The sequence below is a fragment of the Grus americana genome, chromosome 2, assembly GCF_028858705.1.
Source record: "Grus americana isolate bGruAme1 chromosome 2, bGruAme1.mat, whole genome shotgun sequence".
Lineage (NCBI taxonomy): Eukaryota > Metazoa > Chordata > Aves > Gruiformes > Gruidae > Grus > Grus americana.
This window is the reverse complement of record NC_072853.1, coordinates 111237776-111257924: the sequence shown is the minus strand read 5'-3', so window position 1 is coordinate 111257924 and position 20149 is coordinate 111237776. Positions and strand designations below refer to the sequence as shown.

Below are 20149 nucleotides of genomic sequence, written 5' to 3'. Positions count from 1 at the left end.
GCTCCCGCCCCAGTCGGCAGCCGCTGTGCTGCCCACCCTGGTTCACAGGGGGGACCCTTGGTGGGGCTGGCAGGACTGCCTGCAACCAGACCAGGGCGATTGCTGCTGGGTAGTGGGAGGCACTCTTTGATCACAAGCTCTGAGCATGAAGGACATCCCTTTCTAATCTTCTTACCAGCCCCTTTACTTTCATACAGCCAGTTAGGAAAGGGTGGAGAAAAATGCTTTTGGACACTGGCTGATGTACTGTTATATCACTTACTGTACAATTTTTCAGTACGACAGGAGCCAAAGTTCAGCAGCCTTGAAAATGCCTCTGAAATCTTTTTGTCAAAGCTTTAAATGAGGTCGCCTATCTTAAGAAAAAGGCGTGGAAGGCAGGCACAGCAGTTTATAGTTTGAGCTTGAAAGATAACTGTAGCTGTTAGTCCTGATGTAAAGGTTTGAACTAAGGAGTAAATTTTCATAAATTCACCTGGATTCTCAAATGACTGTTTTCTATTCTGCTTTTACCTGGTTCATGACAGTTCCAAAAAACATCTAATTTACTTTTCTCCCTGAGCAGCTTCAGGATTTGTTGTGCGAGCAAAATGAGGGTAATAAAAAGCAGCAGCAGGGATGCAGACATAGCGATTTTTCTCTTAGCTACGTGCAGAAGCAAAGGTTCTGTAATGTATATTTAGTAGCTATCTCTTTCCGTGTGGATAGCGTATTAGCCTGCAAACCCTTGACCTGGACCAAATGGCTGGTTGCTATGGCAACAGGTTGCATAGTAACAGGTTTTGTTCCTAGGTTGAAATCATCTTGCTTCTCTTAAATGTGACTTTTGGGGAGGTCAGGAGTTGTTGATCAGATAAAACTAGAAAAGTTTTTCAAAGGGGGGGAGAAATGTTGATGTTCAGTAACATGAGCATCTGCTGAGAGATGTTCTTTGTTCATGGCAGTGTAAGAAGGTAGTCAGCTCCCCCACCTTCTTCAGTTCATTTAAGTGGAGGTCAGCAGCTCACCAGAAAAAAAAAAAAAGGCAGTTCTTGGAAACAAGATGACTGCAGGAGCTTCAGGGGAATTTGCCTGCTGTGCAACTCCCACTCCCAACCCTGCTAAAGACAGTAGGCAAATATTAACAGCTTAACACTCTAGTAACCTTGAAAATTTCTGAACTTAAAGTAAGCCCCTGATCAGCTGCTCTCCAGCTGGACTGCTTCTAAACCTCTGCTGACCTGATCCTGATTCACAGTGGAGCCTTTCATGAATCTAAATTGTAAAGAATTAGAACCATACTCTTCAGAAGAGCAGTTTTTTGGCTTTTTGATGGCTCTGCTTGGCAAGGTCCTATGGGAGACTGCCTTGGGGGGCAGAGGGGCTGAGGGTTAATCTACAGGGATGACCTCCCCAGAGCACAGGTGCCCCACTCCAGTGTGCTGCAAGCAGTGCCAAGCATGGCAGAAAGCTAGTGTGGATCAGCAGGGACCTCCTGATTGAACTCAAACACAAAAAGAATGCACAGGCTGGGAGGGACTATCCAGGAGGGACATAGAGACAGTGGCCAAACCTGCAGGAACAGAGCTGGGAAAGGCAAAGCTCAGCCAGAGCTGAAACGAGCTATGGGAGGGGTTTCTCTGGGTACATTGGCAACAAAAAGAAGGCTGAGAAAATAAGACCCAGCTGCTCAGCAGGGCCAGGGTGAAGGAAATCAAAGGTGTTTGATGCCTTTTTTTGCTGCGGCTAGGTTTCTGAGTTTGCTAACAGAGTATGTGGGAATGTAGCATTGCACACAGTAAAGGAAGACAGTGATACAGCTCTTAAGCTAATTGGATGTACAGCAGCCCCCGACACCAGACAAGGTACATCCAAGGGTGCTGAGAGGCTTGGTTGATGTCACTGCAAAGCCACTTGGTGATCAGAGGAGGTTCCCGGTGACTGGAAAAGGGCAAGTGTTGCGCTCATCTTCAGTACTGTTAAATGTCTTTATTAACTGCCTGGACGCTAGGATGGAGAGCAGCTTTGGCAACTCTGTGGAGGAATTCAAACTGGGGGGAGTGGTCAGTACATCAGAGGGGCCTGGACAGGCTGGAGAAATGGCAGACAGGAACATCATGAAGTTCAGCAAAAGCAAATGTAGTCCTTTGTCCAGGGTGGAATAACCCTGTGCACCAGTACAGGTTGGGGACTGCCTGACTGGAAAGTCAGAAAGTGCCTTGCAGATGGTGGTAGACAAGTTGAACCTCAGGCTATAGGGTGCTCTTCTGGCAAAGAAGGCCAGCTGTGTCCTGGACTGCATTAGCAAGAGTGTAGCAAACAGGACCTGGCTACACCTGCAGTGCTGTGTCCAGTTTTGTGTACCCTGGTACAAGAAATAAGTTAAATAAAGGAGTGAGTCTGGTGGAGAGCCACCAAGATGGTCAGGGGGCTGGAGCAGATGATGAACGAGGAGAGACTTAGGGAACTGGGTTTGTCCAGCCTCCAGAAAAGAAGGGTAACGGGGGGTATTATTGCTGCCTACAGCGTTCTGATGGGAGGATGTAGAGGAGCTGGAGCCGCACTCTTCTGGGAGACGTGCAGTGAAATGGCAAAAGGCAACACAGGAAACTCTGAGTAGATACTAAGAAGAAGTTCTTGCTGTGAGGGTGGTCAAACTCTGCAGCAGGGGCCCTGGGACGTAGCCAGATTCCCATCCGTGGGGACAGTCAGAATTCAGTGTGGCCCTGGTGCAGCTGAGTGGGGGGTTTGGATCTGGTGACCTCCAGGGACTCCTTCTAGCAGAGATTATTCTGCAAGTCTCAGTCTCTTTTCTCTTTGACCATAGAGAAAAGCGAGTGTAACTCCACCTGTGGGTGAAACTGAAAATGGATTGTGTGGTTATGTCACCTTCCTTTGCCCCATCTCTCTCTCAGCCCTATACATCTCTCTTTCCTGGTGAACAGTGTCATCACAATATACATCAAATACTTGGTATGACATGTCACTGTAATCCCCCTAGAGAACTCTTCCAATATCACCCATATCTTCTTTTATTTTAAACACGCTGCTGTGTGTTTTACCCTTGTACCCTTTTGGCATGTATAAAGTAAGCAGAGTTCAGCACCAATGGGAATATATATGTAGGCAGGAGCTTATAGAAAAACAAAATCCAGACGTGATGTGATTGAAGAGGGGCTTGCTTTTATTTTTTTTTTTCTTTGTGTCAGTTGTTGTAATCTCTTAGCATCTGTCGACTTCTAGCACTGTCAGAACAGTCACTTATGGCTGTGCTGCTGCACTGTGATCCGGTCAGACAAGAGGCACAAGGAGGAGTGGAGTGGGGTTGTCCATTTATCCATTTAAGTCTTGGAAGGATTTGAAGGGTTGCCACCAGGTAGTGGAAGCGATTGAAAGAGTTCACTCAGATGAAGGGAGCAGTAGTGGCAGGAAGGAGAGCACTGAAAGAGAAGAAATAGAATTTGAAGGGATGCTGTCATAAGTTGGAAGGAACAAAAAATGCAGAGGGGCTGACTTGGCTTGGTTTTAGGCCATTTTTCCTGTAAATCTTAAAATTGTTTTACAAAGTGTTGCTAGTCCTTAGGGTGGTGGAACACTGCAGGTTTGAAAGGTTACACCGGTTGCCCAGTGCTTCTGCAAAACATAAAACCAACAGAAGAATTTATTACCAGTGGCCCAGCAGCCCAGCCAGCGAGCGCAATACCTGGCTCATCCTCTGTATGATGCAATTGTGACAGGAATGTGCTTTTGGGAGATGTAAATCTTGAGGACATGCCTGCTTGTCATTAAAGAGATGGCAGAGCTTTCTTCGTGCATGGAAATGTCAAGCAAGCATCTTGACCAAATTATCAGATGGTTGGTTGATTCTTGACATTGTAGGACATGCCAGCGGTTACATGGGGGAAGAAAAGATGCGCTTTGCTTCCTGTCCCAAACTATTCCGGCTATGCTGCCGTGCACTGTGAATGTCCATGTGGTGGCCCGGGGCAGGCTGTGCTGCAGACACTCAGGAAGTCATCAGGGTTTATATAAAGCATTGCTGGGTTTGCAGAACCTTTTGGCTCCTTTCCAGCATGGAAGCGGCGATATAAATAGAAGAATGTCTCACTTTTGAAGTCTGCCTTCTATTCACGGAAAGGAAGAACTTTGTGCCAGAGCTGTGATATAATAGCTGTTAAATACAAGTCTCAAGATCAGTCCTATGACAGGCTGAACCACTTGACCACATTTCAATGGGATGCGAGTGAGCTCCGTAGCCTATAGCATCACATCTCTGTTAGCTGGTTGTTGACATCTGAATCCTCAATAAGGTTTGACTGCATGAAAGCAGGATTCAAGAGTAATCCATCCTCCTATCTCCCCTCCCAGCTGCTCCTCTCCTTGCTAAAAGAAAAAAAATGTTGCTTTTTTTTTTTCCCCCTTTGGTCAGATTAACAAAATGTTTGGGACCGTGGTGGTTGGAGTTGGAATTGCTGGCCTAGCACGGATCCGAGATTTGATGAATCCGATGCCTTCCAGCCCTTCTGAGCACCTGAAACTCTTTGGATTTGTGTCCAGGTTAGAAATTTCATCATAGCATGCTTGATATGGTTATTGTAATGTTTCTTTCTTCCAGTGCACATGCTTTTCCATGTGGAGGACTATTATTTGACGGGGGCAGGGGATAAATACCCAATGTTTTAAATTACTCTTATAATTAAGGCTGTCTGAAAAAGGGAAAGCTTATGCAAATATGCTTGTCATTCTGAGTAGCAGCTAGGAAATGAGCACAGAAAGCTTTGCAAGAGGGAACAAATAGGTTACCTTAGTGAGATACCTTGCAGAAATGACTAAAATAAAAGCTGAGAGATGTTCTCTTGCTGCAAGATCTGTGTGATAAAAAGAAATGCAATTCTGTCTGACTGAAATTTCCTGTAGGTTTAGGATGGTACAGACAATAATTACATTAATGAGCTAATGTCTGCATGAAATTTATAGAAATGTTTAAATAACATTAGATGTTTTACAAAATTTTTGAAAACTTTTTTTACAAAAAACATGCGTTGTAAAGCTCCTAACACTGCAACTGCATCCTCAAATTCTATTTTTTTTTTAACCAAATACCCAACCTGTAGATGTCTTTTAAAGAAAATCTCATAATTTAGTACGTACAGTAAGGTTGCCTCTTAGAAAGCAACTTTATGTTTTTTCTCACTAGCTTGGAGCCATGGAAATTTAGCAGGACTGTGTTACACATATACCTACCTCTGAGCATTCCTCCTAAACCATCTGCCCCATAACAGTGGAGCAGGTTTTAAATAGTTAGGCGGTACATGTATGAATCTCAGACCGTGAATGTATCTTTCCAGCTATATTTAAATCATGCAGTCAGGGTTATTTGCGACTGAAAGGACCCATTAGGTCATCCAGTTTATCTCCTTGCCAAATACACTGTTGGTTCCCTGATGCCTTTTGCTAGTGCTACGGCTAGCCTTGAACAACACTGAAGATGGGGTTTCCACTACTTCTGTTGAGACACAGTGCTGTTGAAATGCACAGTTCACAGACAGCTTGCTTGGATATGTTGCCTTGCTCTTTGCATTCCAACCACGTACAAACATTACCTGTCTTTGCTTTCAAGTCCTGCTTGTAGCCTACCCTCACGCCCTCTGCCACCCATCCTAACACTGTCAAGGTGTCCGCTCCAGTCTTTACTAACGCAAAGGGCTTTTCGGGGGAGCGTGTGTGTTTCATATTCAGGTGGATATGTGCTCAGGGTGGTGGCCAAGAGAGCCTTCTCCTTAGCACTAACATGGCGTGTGTGTTGCAAGGTATGAGTTGCCATAGCCAAGCATCTGCTTTGTCCCTCTCCTGGCTGTCCGTACTTGTTGTAGTTGCATGTGGCCCTGCCAACTCAAGTGCTTTTGCCCATGTTGTCCAGCATGGTGGAGAGAAGTTCTCCCATAGGAGCACTGTCCTCCCCCAATTCACTCTTTTAAAATGGCTCTTTTGTAATGATGCTTACTAAAAACCAAAAGAACAAAACAAAACAAAAAAACCCAACAAAAAGCCAAACCAAAACAAAAAAGCACTTTAGACTTCAATAGCAGGACAATTTATGTACTGATACCACCACCTACACACTGACCCATCTGTTTTCTTCTTTTATGCACTCCATTTCGGTCTGTAAGTACTTGTGTCCTTCCTTAATCACAGGCTGCCTTTGTTCTACCCTGGTTGAGCTCAGTGAGACAGTGGTCTATGGGAACAATTTCTAAGTGCTGCTACACAACATGCAGTTGGGAAGAATGGACTGTGATGGTTATGCTCTGGTTGTATTTATGCTAAATACGCAGGAGAAGTTTTGGCAGTATTAATGAGGCCAAGCAGATTAGCCTGGAAGATGCTCTAAGAAGCAAAGAGATCCATGCAGCCTTCATCAGCACAGAGAACAAAACCCATGAAGAAACCATCAGGTATTCTGAGGTGTTTTTTTTTTCCCTTTTCCCACCCTTTCCCCTGTAATTTAGAAGCATAGAGGAGCTGTGTAAAGCTGTTACAGGAGAGGATGCACACATTGGAGAAGAGAATGCCAGAGTAGAAGCCTGAAGTGAATGATAGCGACTTCCCTAGAGCACCCAATAAGCCCTGGAAGAGAGTAGGATTTAAGATGCATTCATTTCCCGAGTAATTCCAATTGTGTACCTCTAGGCCTGTGTTTGATGGACAGGCAGCTTAAAACAGGATTCAAAGCCTTTCCTCACAGATTATATAGAGGAAGATTCCAGTGTTCCACTCCAGCCACTCAAACGTCTGGAAGTTAGAAATTGCAGTGCTCAGCGCTGTGGCATTGTAGTGACTTGCGGTAGGTGAGTGAGGGAATTCTGTAGAAAAAGGAGAAGTAGAACCCAGCCCTCCTAGTGTTTAAATGTGTGATAGAGCCACCACACCATTCTTGCTAGCAAAGTTGCCATTTATTTCTGTTACTCACTGTTGTGCATTTCTCCATATGGGGCTGACTATGGGAGAGAGGTGATTATGATGATATACTTTTTAAAGACTGATCTTATATTCCTTTCAGAATGTTTTTAGAAGCTGGGAAACATGTCCTCGTTGAGTACCCCATGGCTTTGTCTGCTAAGGCGGCCCATGAGCTCTGGGAGATGGCTGAGCAGAAAGGTAACACATTTGTTCTCAAGGGTGTAAACAGTATTACCTGTTGGGTAGCACCAAAGGCATCAAACTCAAAGGCAGGTCTCCAGACTACTATTAACCGTGACGTACAAGGGAGTATGCCTGTCTCAGAGATTTGTCAATCTAGGATTTAAGACGTGTGCCAATAGGGAAATAAACACACAAATGTCAATGCTAAGAGTAAGGTACATTTGCCCTCATAAAAGTGCTGGTCTCTGCTTGTGACACTAAGAACACAATTAGAGAAAGAAACTTCTGTCACAGTGATAGTAAAGCACTTAATGAGTGTAGCTGTTGGACTCCTGCACCTCCCTGTCCTCTCTCTCCCCGAAAATAAAACTGGAAACAGCTCCCCTACCTTCTAGCGTTTGTGATATGCTGGTTACACACAGCTGCTCATGCTATTGTAGGCCAGCAAGGCATTGGACAGTTTGTCTCTGAGCAAAACTTCTTTATTTCTGGAAAGTGTGTGGTCCCATCCCTGCTGTGCCAAGGGTCAGAAGCTGGCAGTTCAGCTGAGGCCAGTGGGGATGTATGGGGAAAAGAACAGCACTGGGCGGGAGCAGAGTGCAAACCATTTGGACAAGCTGCACTATTTATACCACTGCTTCTTAAAAATTTCCTTTGTGACTTTTGTCCTAAAACACCGGAGGTATAGGATTTCTGCTTCACTCTTGCCCTCTACCAACACCACTTACTGCCTCGTTGCTCGCCAAATGGCTTCCCATTGAGCAGAATTTATGCCTCTTCTCTCAAAGCAACAGCAGTTACTGTCAGCAGCCTAAATTGACGCTCCTGGAAACCTTCCAGAAAAACACATATTGAATGAGGGCCACATTCAATGTGTATCGGATAGCCTCTATTCCAAAGTAACCCAATTAATTGCAATGGAGGGAAGTACTCCTTAACATATTGTTACAATCTGGGTCTGAGTATTATGCTATTTTTCCCTCCCTCTTTCTTCTTTCCTACTACCCTGGGACGAAAAATGTAGAACAAGGAAATGTGAGGGGAAAGAGGCCAAGAATTAATCCGTCTTTTACTTTGAAGACTAATGTTTCAGCCTTAGTTGGGTATTGGGTTTCATTACAGAGTTTCTGTTAAACATAGTGGCTACTGTTCCTGTAGTCTCTGTATTTGTTGTCTCCTGAAAATCCTTAACCCAGATTGATGTCTCAGTGCAGGGCCCGTGTTTGGTTTTCTTCCTGACATCATTTTGCCAGCCATGTGTGAGAGTGTTTCTAAGTGAGTTCCCACTGGTGGCTGGTGAAGCCTTTACTGCTTGGACGTGCCTTTGACTCACACAGAAAGCTCTTATTTAATCTGTCCTGATTTTGGTGATGTATTTGTTGTTTTTTGTTTCTTTTTTTAATGGCAGATAAAGTCCTCCATGTGGAGCACATTGAACTTCTGACTGAAGAGTACAAGCAGCTGAAAAAAGAGGTGGCTGGAAAAGACCTGGTGAAGGGAACGTTGCATTTCACAGGTCAGTAGCTGTGAGGAAATCGAAGTCCATCTGGATTTGTATGCCTGCTCTACAGGGATGCCAGTCCTTCCAGGCTTCATTCAGTCCTTTTAGATGAGAGTCTGTCTATAAACTGACTAGAGACACAGGTATCAGTTCTGGATATTTCCATGAAATCACAGAACTGTCTGGATAACACCTTTACCCTAACAGTTGTCGTCGACAGACTGTTGCTTTGCTAATCTCTGTCTGCTATCTGGTGAAGAATACGAGCCCATGCCTTGTTGTATGGAGGAGAGAGCACTTCTTTATCGCTTCTGTACTTTGGTGGTAGTGACCAATTTCTCATTCATGGCCTCGGAGAGGAGCATGAGCTCTGAGGAAGTGTCCCAATTTCTAGTGGGGATCTTTAGTCTTCTGTACTGGTGTTTGGCCCCAGAAGAGCTGGGAGAGATTTCCAAGCCATTGTTTTTTCCCTAGTTTTTTCCATTGTTGAATCCACATACATCCTCCTGTCCTCAACGCATCCTGAAGGATTTGTTGTATATGTACTTTGTGCAGCTTTCTCTGTCATAGCTCACCAACTGATCCATTTCAAGGTTGACTGTGTTTGTTGAGTTTCCTACTCAGTCCATCCATTCAGGCCTTTCTACATCCTGGTCTCTAAGCCTGCAACACTGCAGTTTCTTCAGCCTTTCTTATGCAGAGGGCATCATTTTCTTTCACATTTCTCATGATTTTCTGTTGCTGTCACACCAGGTAGCGTCCTTGATGAAAACAAAACTGGATTCCCAGCTTTCAGTGGAATTGCTCGACTGACTTGGCTGATTGACCTCTTTGGAGACCTCACTGTTACCTCTGCCACCAGAGAAATGCAGAAGGATAAGAATTATTCCAGAATGACTGTTCACTTTCAGACGGCAAACAAGAAGTGAGTAATGGCTGTGTCAGGTGAGACACGCTGCTTGGGTATTGCCTGCAGGTGTTCTGCATCCTCTCTTCCTCTTGTGGAAACAGAATGGGTGGATGCTGGCATGAAGGTGTACAAGAGAAACAGACCTGAAAGTGCTTCCTATAGTAATCGCAGTAAAATGACCCACCACCAAACAATGTCTGCCGAGGAGCACAAAGAGGTTTAAATAGCTCTTTTCTGATGTTTGAATGTAGGAATGGGCCCATAATGCATTTATCATGCCCAAGACCAAAACTCTGAGAGGCAGGATATTTTTTGTTTTGCATCAGACATTCTAGTTGTATGTTGAAAGCTAGCCTTTCTTTAAAGGCTGAAAATATATGACTGTTTGAAAATGTAATGCACTAGTCATAATACTTAGCTTGTAGCACTATAATGCTTATGCTAACGTAGTACTAGCTGAAGGTTAATAGAAAATTGCACATTTCGAATAGAAGTATAATGAACTACTGAAAGGCTAATGTGCAAAATTTGCTCTTGACTAATGCCTGCTCCACAGTCCTGAAGATTCCTTGATTTTTCCTGAATAGGACATCAGTTTGTCTCCCATTTCTTGTCTTTTTGCTTTTGTTGCATGAGCGTGTCAGACTGAGCCAGAATTACTTGTAATTTTTTCCAGTCGTTGCACTATGACTTTCTTGCAGAAAACTCTTTTGATGATTTTACGATAATGAGTTTGATCTCCCTTTTATTATATGATAACATAGTCTTGCTATCAAATAGTGTTTCATACTGTGGATTGAGTAGTCAGTCCAAAGTCTAGTGGTGTATTTTACTGGAAAACAGTTTGGTCATTCTGGGCCATCTGCATGGAGATCATGTCCTTTCAGATGGGTTGAAGTTACTTATGAGGACAGTTTATTGCATGTTATAGATGCAACCTGAGAATTGTCTGACGTGAAAAGGTATAGAGAAGTTGCCCAAGCACTCTATGTTTCCTAGGAGTTCGGAATGGTGATGGAACAATTTTTTCCTTTCCCTTCACTCCTATTTTCCTGTTTTTCCATATAGCGCACGCTGCCTTTGAGCCAGATGACCTCCTCATAGGCATATGACAAGAGGCAGATGAGAAGACTAGGGAGAGCAAGGGAAAATTAGAACCCATGGGAAAATATTCTGGCCCATCTTCGTTCGTAATAAATTACCCTTTTTTTGTTGCACATACACTGCTAGAACACTTAAAACAACAAAAAAACCCCAACAACAAAGAAAACATGAATTCTTCTTTAAGAATTTTAGATAAGTGTTTAGTTTAAAAAGTAATAACCTGAAGTACTAGCTATTCAGGGAGTGAATAATCAGGGCTCATTTGAACTGTTCGTTTCACCGTTGGTCTAGTTAAGCATTTTATCAGCCAGTCCTACAAAGCTCGCTGCAGTTTATCATGGGATAAGCATCTTGTCTTAGCAATCTTCCTCTCTCTTTAAATAAAACATCATTTCCAATTCCTTTTAAAATGCAGTTGTGAGAGGACAGAACCCTCTATACGAGCTCTGTTTACCCTCTTAGCAATTTGCCAGTAACATGAGTAGCTGTAAAGATCTATATAGAATGAGATTTTGAACTAATTCCAGCAGGTGGAACTAGCGGGTGACTTAAACATTTCCCTGGCTGTCCTGTCTCCTAGGTAGTTCTTAGCTGCCATGTATGATATTTGCTAGATACAGAACAGTTTCTGGATTCGTGTTTTTTTCCTACTCTACACCACTAACCGATACCTGGTTTTCTTAGCCCACTACTAACTTTTTTATGGGTCAGTAAATGTTTTGTCACCATGAGTGTTTTAATGACCTCAGAGACAGTCAGCTTTATGGCTCTGGGATAATTTACACCAGCTGGAAAGTTACATAGCGTTCCTGTATTCTGTTCGGTGGTGGGGCCATATTTCCTGCTGACCTTCCCACATTGACGTCAGTGGAGTTACAGCAGTAGAGATTTTGGCCCACTCTCCATCAAGTGAAGTTATGGCCCGGCAGTCATGGTGGTGTTACAGCTCTAATTTGCCCAACCTTTATTTTGCTGAAGGATGGGAAAGGTCTGCACCTTTCCTGAAAGCTATCTCATCCTTTTTAAAAAGACATGAATACACTAACCTTGAGAAATCAGATTAATTCAGCCTATTTTCTGCCTTGGAAATCACAGCAGGTGCAGAATGCAGCAGCCTGTGTTCTACTTGTTAAGCAGGGATTTGTGCAAAGGCTCTAGCCTGTCTCTGCTGCACAGCTCGCACTGGCTGCTCATCTGTCTCTGGGTGGATTTTGGAGGTGTGCGTTAACGCCTGATGCCCAGCTATCTGAGAGATGACCTCTGCCTCTGTTGTGTTTCCAAGACAGTTGAGCTGACAGCCTCTCTGCGATAAAACATTGAGCAATCCAGGAAAAGCCAAACCTCTACTGACAGTACGGCTGGTTTGGGACTGCAGTTCCCATCCCAGGATTACAGAGCTTGGATTCAGTAAATGTCAAAAATGAATTTTTAGTGTGAGTGAGGGTGGAGAGATCATGATTAGGGCAATGTCTCTTTTAATGTTAACTAGGGGTAGGGTCTAACTGTCTAATTCCTATTCAAAGTAAGGTAGCCCTTTTTGATTGCATGGTAAATAAAAAATATTGGCATTTTCAAAGTGTGAACAGGAAGATGTTTAAAAGAAATTGAAGACATTTTCTGAACGCATGTTCTGGCAATTAATGTTTGAAATTATTTTTGTATTGAGATCTAAGCTTACAAAGTCTAATAAAAAAGCTTCGAATTGAGCATCCATAAAAAATCATGTAATACATGCTTTCTGCAGAAGATGCTGCATAAAATATTAAGCTGAGTGGACCCAGAATTCTTTCAAGCATGAAACCAGCTTAATTCTTCTGCAGGTACAAAGAATGTTCTCTTCGTTTGCTTTATTTAACTAGGACAGTCCAACTAGGGCCACTCATTATTTGAAGAAACAGGGAATCAGAAAAGCAGAAAGTCTCTTCCAATCTCTTGATAAAATGTAGCTAGGAGAGCTGTATCAGTCCAAAATCCGGAAAAACAAAGTGACCATAAAAAGTCAGGGTGGTGTTTCTTCACTGCAGATAGTGCTTGCTTTGTAAAAAGTCAGTATAAAAGTGGTTTGTTAGTGTTTGGTTAAACTCTTTTTCTTCTTTAACTGTCCAACATATTTAATGTGGCTTTATTCAGCTACCAAAAATGCTGCGTTTGTTGCTTCTAAGTAACACTGCTAAAACTTCTAAATAACTGACTACATCCATAGCCAGGTAATACTTTGCTACAAATCTGTAATTAAAATGGGTAAATTATCTATTAAAAAACCTGGCAGTTCTTCACAATTTTCTGACAAAAATACAAACCTGCTTCTTAAGCTACAAAATTGCTTAGATAACATGCAGGCTTGCAGCACACATATCTTTATAGCAAAAAAGGGACTAATTTTAGTGTAGAAGTTGTTGTTAATTAAAAATTAACATGTTTTGGTTACCAATCAAGTAGAATCAGCCTCTCTTTGGGAAAATAACTAAAAATCCAATCACAGAAGATAAATCTATGAGTAAAACCAACATTTTCCTGCTCACTGATCTAAACCAGTCATTTTAATCACTTTGATTAAATTCTGCCCACTGCATGATTGTGCTTCTGGTTCAGTGGCTTCCCCAAGCTAGAGGAGAAGACAACGACACACACTTGAGCCTGGTCATTGGTGTGCATCTGCTGTAGATCACCCCAGGAAGGTGACCCTGCACTGACTCTGCTGTTTTGGATCATATCGCAGACTCCCCTCTATTACATGGTGGAGATCTTTGCCTGTGCCTGCCCAGTGGTTTCTTCATACCTGCCTACCTGAGATAAAGCAGCTTTGAATAACAGTGGCCTGAACCCTCTGTGGCTCTTTGTTAATCTAAGAACATAAAACCAGCTCTGCTGAGTCAGAGCAAAGTCCAGCTTGCACAGTGGCCTGCCTCTGACCGAGGTCAACAGCCGGCACCTTGGGGAAGGAGGATGAGAACATAGAAAACACTGAGTGATATGACCCTCAAGCACCCTTCTGGCCTGCAGCAACACGTAGCCTTGGGACTTCCTGAAATGCATGGTGTCTTTGCATTTATTAGTCTTCTGAGGATTTTTCTCAGTGTATTTTTGCAGGCTGTGATTTGGGTTGGTTTTTTTCTTTTCCTCCAGTTGTTTTATTCTGTTCAGTCAGGTTCATCTGGCAATGCTTAATTTGTAGAGTGTGTGTGTGGCAGTACAGGTGAGCAAAGAATAATTGATACAATGATGTGAATATAGATACTGGATCCTGAAGCATAAAAGATGAGAGGTGCAGAATCATAAGCTGAGTGCTCTGCAGAATGTGTTCAGGGTAGACTGACAAGGACTTTCTTTCCAGATCTAATGATATTGAAGATTTAATGGGCAGTACTTGGAGACATAATTTATTCTTCCATGCTATTGATGCCCTCATAATTTGTGAGTGGCAGACTAAAGTGGGACATAAAGGACTGTGGAAGGGCCATCAATAACCAAGTAAGAAAAATAATATGCATCCTCTAAACACAGGCAGTAGTGAGTGCTGATTAATGAGCTGCAGAAAGGTAATGGCACGGTTTAGGCAGTTGAAAAAAAAGAGCAAGAAGGGAGGATTGTGGCTGTGGCTGGTGTTGAGGACCATTCCTCAAAGCCTCTGCAAGCATTTGCAGTGTTGGGCCAGAGAGTCTGTTAAGACCCCTGAAGAAATGCAACGCCTCCCATGGCTCCTCTTTCCTTAGCCAAGCTGGGAAGTTGGGGATGAAGGTGCGAGGACCTGTGAGTTATGCCAGTTGATAGCCAGCAGCACCGATGCTTGGCCTGGAGGCTGTGGCTATCACATTGGCATAAGACAGGACTTTGCTCTGATTAAGAAAGGCCTGCCTGAGAGTCTGTGTAGCTGAAACAGGCAAAATTGACATCCTTTGGTGTAATCTCTAGGATCAACTCAGTGCTCCCAGTGAAGAGAAAGAAACTTATTTGAAAAGTTCAGAGAGAGTACGGAGGCTAGTGTCTGCATGAGTGAACTTGCCGTCTGTCCAGCTCTTCCTAAAGAGGTGGTGTTCAGCTTGCACAGTAGCACCTGGGTTGTCACTATGCATCTGAGTGACTGTTCTTGCTGGAGGAATGACTAGACATTGAGGGCCTTGTTGAGTTTAGCTGTGACTGAATAATGCCAAAATATTTGGATGTTTAACTGCACTTTTCATCCAAGTCCACAAACAAACAGATTAAACTTCCCTCTTCCCTGTGAGATGGCTAGATACTGCTGGCTTTGCTTTGTACACAGGGAAAACAAAGCTGTAGAGCTTAGATAGTGTGCTGAAAGTCATGGCATGAAGCGGTGGCAGAGTTAAGACTATTACCTGATGCTAAACTCCGTAACCACAAGGCATGTTGATCAGAACATGTTACCTGAATATGCAATGATGAAAATTTAAAAATGGTGCATTTATTAGGTCATTCTCTGTAAATACTGAGAAAAAAAGCATAAACTATACCTGTTGATTCCATTTCTTCATAAATACTCTTCTTTTTCTCTGCTCCTCCATACTAGACCTCTGACTTGGATTGAAGAAAGGGGACCAGGGATGAGACGTGAAAAGAAAATCAACTTCTGTTTCACAAGTGGTTGCCTGGAGAACTTCCCTCAAGCCCCGAGGTCTGCTGTGGGCCTTTTCATGCAGGATCAGAACCTCTTTGCCAAAAAACTGCTGGGCCAGGTGTCCAAGGAGGAGCTGGCTGCTGAGAAATGGCGAATTTTGCGGTGTCTTGACCTTGCTGAGGTCATCCAACAACACTGTGAACAGCCAGAGAAAATCTGTTCCTGAGACTGCTCTTAGGGAAGAAGAAACACAGCAGATGGGAAAGCTGTAGGGCTAGAGCTCACTGTTGCCATCAAGCAGTTGCTATTTCTGTTTCATTGCCTTCTTTTTGACTAGTTATGACTCCTAGGCTCTCTGGGTGGGCTGGAGAGCCTGGGCTATACCCTGTGCCTTCTGGTGTGTGCCAGAACAAAGCAACATTACCCCGCTCTGATGCGTTGCCGTCCTTCCAGGCAGATAGGAACCTAGCAGCAACAAGCTTTCCTGTGGTTGCTTCCACTCAGTTCAGTTGGAAACGTCCCTGAGAGCAGATCCTGGAGGACTGCAAATACTAGACTACTAAACCTCCTGAGTTTTCTCTTTTTTCCCCCACTTTATTCAGATACGCCCAAAAATGAGATGTGTCTCGTTTAATAGTATTCATGTAGTATTATCTAGAAAGCAGTATTAGCTAGAATGAAGTTCCTGCTGAGTTTTCCACCTCTACTTGATCTGTAGAACTTATGCCACCACTGGCCTGACCTTTTCTTCCAGATGCCTTGAATTGTTCTGTGTCTTTGCTCTAATTAGTATTTCTGCCTGTTTGTTGGGTTTTTTTGTTTTGGTCTGGTTTTTTTTCACATTGGAAATCATCCGCCTTGAAACAGAATCTATATTGGTATCAAACCAGAAAAGAAGAAATATCTTGTCTCTTGATAGATGCCATCTTGAGTTCACTCAGTTAATTTCTTTGGTGCCCTGTGCCAACATAGAAATCTTTTTTCCAGCAAAGATTAGAAAAGTACATTAAACTAACACATCACCTGCCCGCTTTCTACTGAATCTAAATATTTTTCTTTTTCTTTTTTTTTAATACTGGAAGCAGCATATTATTGCCCTTCATTTGTGTTCTGTATCTAATTCAGCATGTGAATGGATCACTGCTAAAAATAATGTACATCCTGACTTTAAGAAAAAAACACCTAGGGTGCTCCTGGAAACAGTGAGATTCTTTAGAAATAGTGATAGAATTAGAATAGAACTATAGAAAATGGAGCAATTTGCAAATATAGCCATGCGGTTATGGCATATGACACCTGTGGGGATGGGTCTTTAGCATTTTACAGTAGTCCCAGGGTCACATATGAAGACATTATCATTTCCCTAAAGAAACATTTTAGTTTTAGGAAAAGCCTAAACATTGCACAAAACTATTAACAATTCCTCTGTTTGCCTTTTACTTTCTAAATACAGCATCTATCGCTGCTATATTTATATAGGAGCAAACTTTGGTCTGCGCAGTTGTTCTTTTAAACACAGAACCATCATTTTTCTACATTATCACTTGAGCAATTTTTTAATAAGGGAGCATAAATGTTGTGAATGTGTATATAATTACAGCCAGGGAATATTGATGGAAGAAAGTCTTCCTTTAGGTAAATCATGTTCATTCAGAAATTGGGTACAGTTCAGTCAGTTTGAATTAGGGAAGGAAAGACTCTGTATAGTTTTTTTCCCCAAATCAGTCAGATATTAGGAGCAACTGGAGCTTGATGTGTGAATGAATTCCATGTGCAAATTTTTTTAAAAAATCTACTCTATCTGTTAAAATTGGTGAAAAGCCTCCCATTGACGTCAATGGATTGAAACCCACGTGGGTTGCCAGCAGATTTGTGCGGGCAGATCATGCATTTGTCCACCCAAACGGACACCTTACTGAGCATTTGCAGGGACTTCTTTACCAACATAAGGGACATTGCCCGGGCAGATCTGATACTGTATGAGGGGAAAAAGTGGGTTTGTGGCAAAATGCAAAAAGTCCATCTGGGATCAAAATGAAATTAAAATCTTCTGTGTATATCTGTCGGCTATGTATGGCAGCGCACGAGAGGTCCTGTTGCTTGACAAACTCCTCAGCTGTGAATATGGGGTGAATACCACTTGTTTGCATGCTAATTCACAAAGGGTAGCTGGGGAGGGAGGGCAAAGGGAAGGGAGAGTCACACTCCCCATCTATAGGCATCAAAATTAGCCACCACCTCTCCCTGAATGCTCTCTGCAGTCGCTGGTGAGAGCAGCATTCCTCTAAGAAATGGGGAATGAATTCATGGGGGCTCTGTAGAGAAGCAGTATAACACTGTGCAATGAATCACTCTCGGGAGAAACTTGTTTCTATTGAGAGCGCCTGGGGAAATTAGCTGGTTAATTTGAGGTAGGGAAGGCAGATGCCTAGAGCTGGATATCCCGTGCTGTCCTCCATCCCCTTCCCATTCCTCCCAGCTAACCTGCTTGCCTACTGCTGTCTGCCCTGCTCCTAGGAGCCTGCGGCATTCAAATGGCTTTTCCCTCAGCCCTGTGAATTTGCTGAGGTATCGTGATAGTTTGTATATGAGAGCTACTGGATGTCAAGCTTCAAACGTGCGTGTTGTTTAACCAGATGTTGAACTCGCCAATAAAATACTGGAGCTCTTAATCATTCCTTTTAGTTCTCGTTGTCCTTCATTAGCAGTTCCTGTTGCCTGTGCTGAAAGTGGCTCTGTCCTGACTGGTTCTTTTCCCCGCTTTCATTCCTCCAGCCCTGTGAAATCCTGGCCGTGACTACACGCTGTGATCCTGTACTAAAGCCCTCGTCTGTCTCCCTCTCCTGTTTCAAAGGTTTGACCACAAGTGTGGTGAGGTTTGTGACCTTATCTCAACTCGTGAGCCCTCCCACAAAATTCCTGCCCTTCAGGTCCCCTCTGACTCCTGCCCAGGAGTGCTGGCAAGTCTAAATCTCAGCTGTACGTTTCCAGTTTCCCATTCAACAACTGGAATATTTGAGCAACCTTTTTGAATCTGCTGAGTAAAATCTGAAATGGGTGTTGAAATGGGTTTTCTTGTGGTTTTAATAAACTGCTTTATCATAGCAGAAATACTATCAGAACAATTTTTCAGATAGTATTTGGCACAGCCTGAACCCAGCCAGTTTTAGAGATGCAGAGGTATGAAAAGGTAAATATAAGGTGTGGCATGGGCAGGTTGGTATATCATGTTCTTTGGAGGTAGCTGCTTTTCTGCTCTTTCTGCTGGGAATCACCCTGCTCCAGTGGGATGCTGTAGGAACCCCATTGCAGTACACTTTATTAACTCTGCCTGATGCTATGGAGTTGTTATGGAAAGTGCTGTAATGCAAAATGCTCCTAAGTGAAGAAGAGATGCTAAGTTTGCTGACAGGCTGAAGCTTTTCTCTGGCAGATGAGAGGGATGGAGTCATGAACTGCAGCACGCTAGCTGAAACCTGGAAGAGATGGTTTGATCCAAAGGCCTTTTCAGAGGGCTAGAGATCAGAGGAATGGAAAATTTCAAAAGAACAAAGAAACTAGCTATTTATATAAGGACTTGCAAAGCTATGTGGGAAGCTCTGGCCAAAAGGGAAAGAAGGTGGATATGATTTTGGGATCAAGTGTTTACCTGAGAGCCTGTTCTGTGGGGACTGGGAAGGGGGTCTGATTTAACTGTGTGATTACTGAGGACTGTCAGGAGCAGTATGGGAACATGGGAGGTGGGATGAGGGGAAAGATGAAGAGGACTGGGGGACACCACAGAAGCTGCTTGAGCTGGCCTTATTTATGAGGAGGATGTCATTGGAGCCCCCAGAGCAGATCAGGCAGACAAGGAAGGGGGAAGGCAAGGAGAGGCAGCTGTGTAGACTGGGGCTGGTTTTTAGATGGTCCCAATATGGCAAAAACGGCTGTTTTAAAATGAGTAGTATGTATGGCATCTGAGTAAAACTGCAGTTCTGAGTTACAGAAAGTGCTTCAGGGATTGCAGGTCCTCCAGCAGTCTTTAGAGGGGTCAAGGTTGTAAAAGACTGAAGTGTACACATAATTTCAACTATCACTCAAGGTGTTTGATTCCTTCAGGTTGGCAGTATGGTTTGGAGCTTCGGGCACCCTCACAGTTTGCTGGCGAGCGACCCATCAAAGGTGATCCTGACTGGACGTCTGGCTCCGTAACGATGTCTCCAGTGAGACTTGCAGAACCATGTGCTGATGTGCTTCATGCAATAGCATTTACTGCTCCCCAAGGTATGCGGTATGCGGTATGCTCTATGCAATAGTAATAAAACAGCACCAGGAAGCCAAGAATCTCCAGTAAAATAATGACTCCAGACTTCTGACAAAGACAGCAAGATACTGGGTTAGCCTTAAGTGCTGTAAACTGGTATCTGTAGAGGCTGGATTAAATGAGGTTACAGGACTCTGTTGAGAGACCTGTTTGAGTTTTTCTTTAACGAAGGGATACAGCACAAGTGTTATCAGTGCAAACTTCAGCCCTAACCCAGAAGAACCAAGCCTTGCAATGGGAAGACAGGAGATGTCCACGCAGTGCAATGTGATGCTGTATAAAACACAAGCTAGCTCTGACTGAGCTACCTTGGGTACCATGAGGACCAGCTTGTGGTGTAATTTCATCCATCCATCCATCCATCCATCCATCCATATGTGGCCAGCTGGCCTACGTGGAGCACTGGGCTAACTCGTTAGGCCATGTAGACATACCTGCAGGTCAGCCCTAAGTGCCCGTTTGGCTCCTGGCCTGCCACCTGAAACTGCCAGCATCGATAGGATCTTTCTCCTGTTTACACTTATCTGTTGGGCGGCAAAGGGAACCCAAACACAGCTTCTAACATGTAGCTTCTGCTTTCTTGCTGACCCAGCCTGGTTAAAACAGACAGCTGTTTTCTTGCCCTTGAAC

At 43.5% G+C, this 20149-nt stretch overlaps 1 protein-coding gene across 10 annotated transcripts in view; it reads left to right on the top strand.

Moving 5' to 3' along the window:
* Positions 1–17890, top strand: part of BLVRA (biliverdin reductase A) — a 45317-nt gene extending 27427 nt beyond the window's left edge. For 9 of the 10 annotated variants that reach the window (XM_054817604.1, XM_054817608.1, XM_054817602.1 and 6 more), the window contains 6 exons: positions 4409–4536; positions 6315–6434; positions 7040–7137; positions 8531–8638; positions 9377–9548; positions 15166–17890. In XM_054817604.1, coding sequence (XP_054673579.1) covers positions 4409–4536; positions 6315–6434; positions 7040–7137; positions 8531–8638; positions 9377–9548; positions 15166–15439 — 900 coding nt within the window. In that variant the 3' untranslated portion in view covers positions 15440–17890. Of the gene's footprint in view, positions 1–4060; positions 4290–4408; positions 4537–6314; positions 6435–7039; positions 7138–8530; positions 8639–9376; positions 9549–15165 lie in introns of those variants that run through there. The other variant, XM_054817611.1, reaches the window with a different exon arrangement.
* The last annotated feature ends 2259 nt before the right edge of the window (positions 17891–20149 follow it).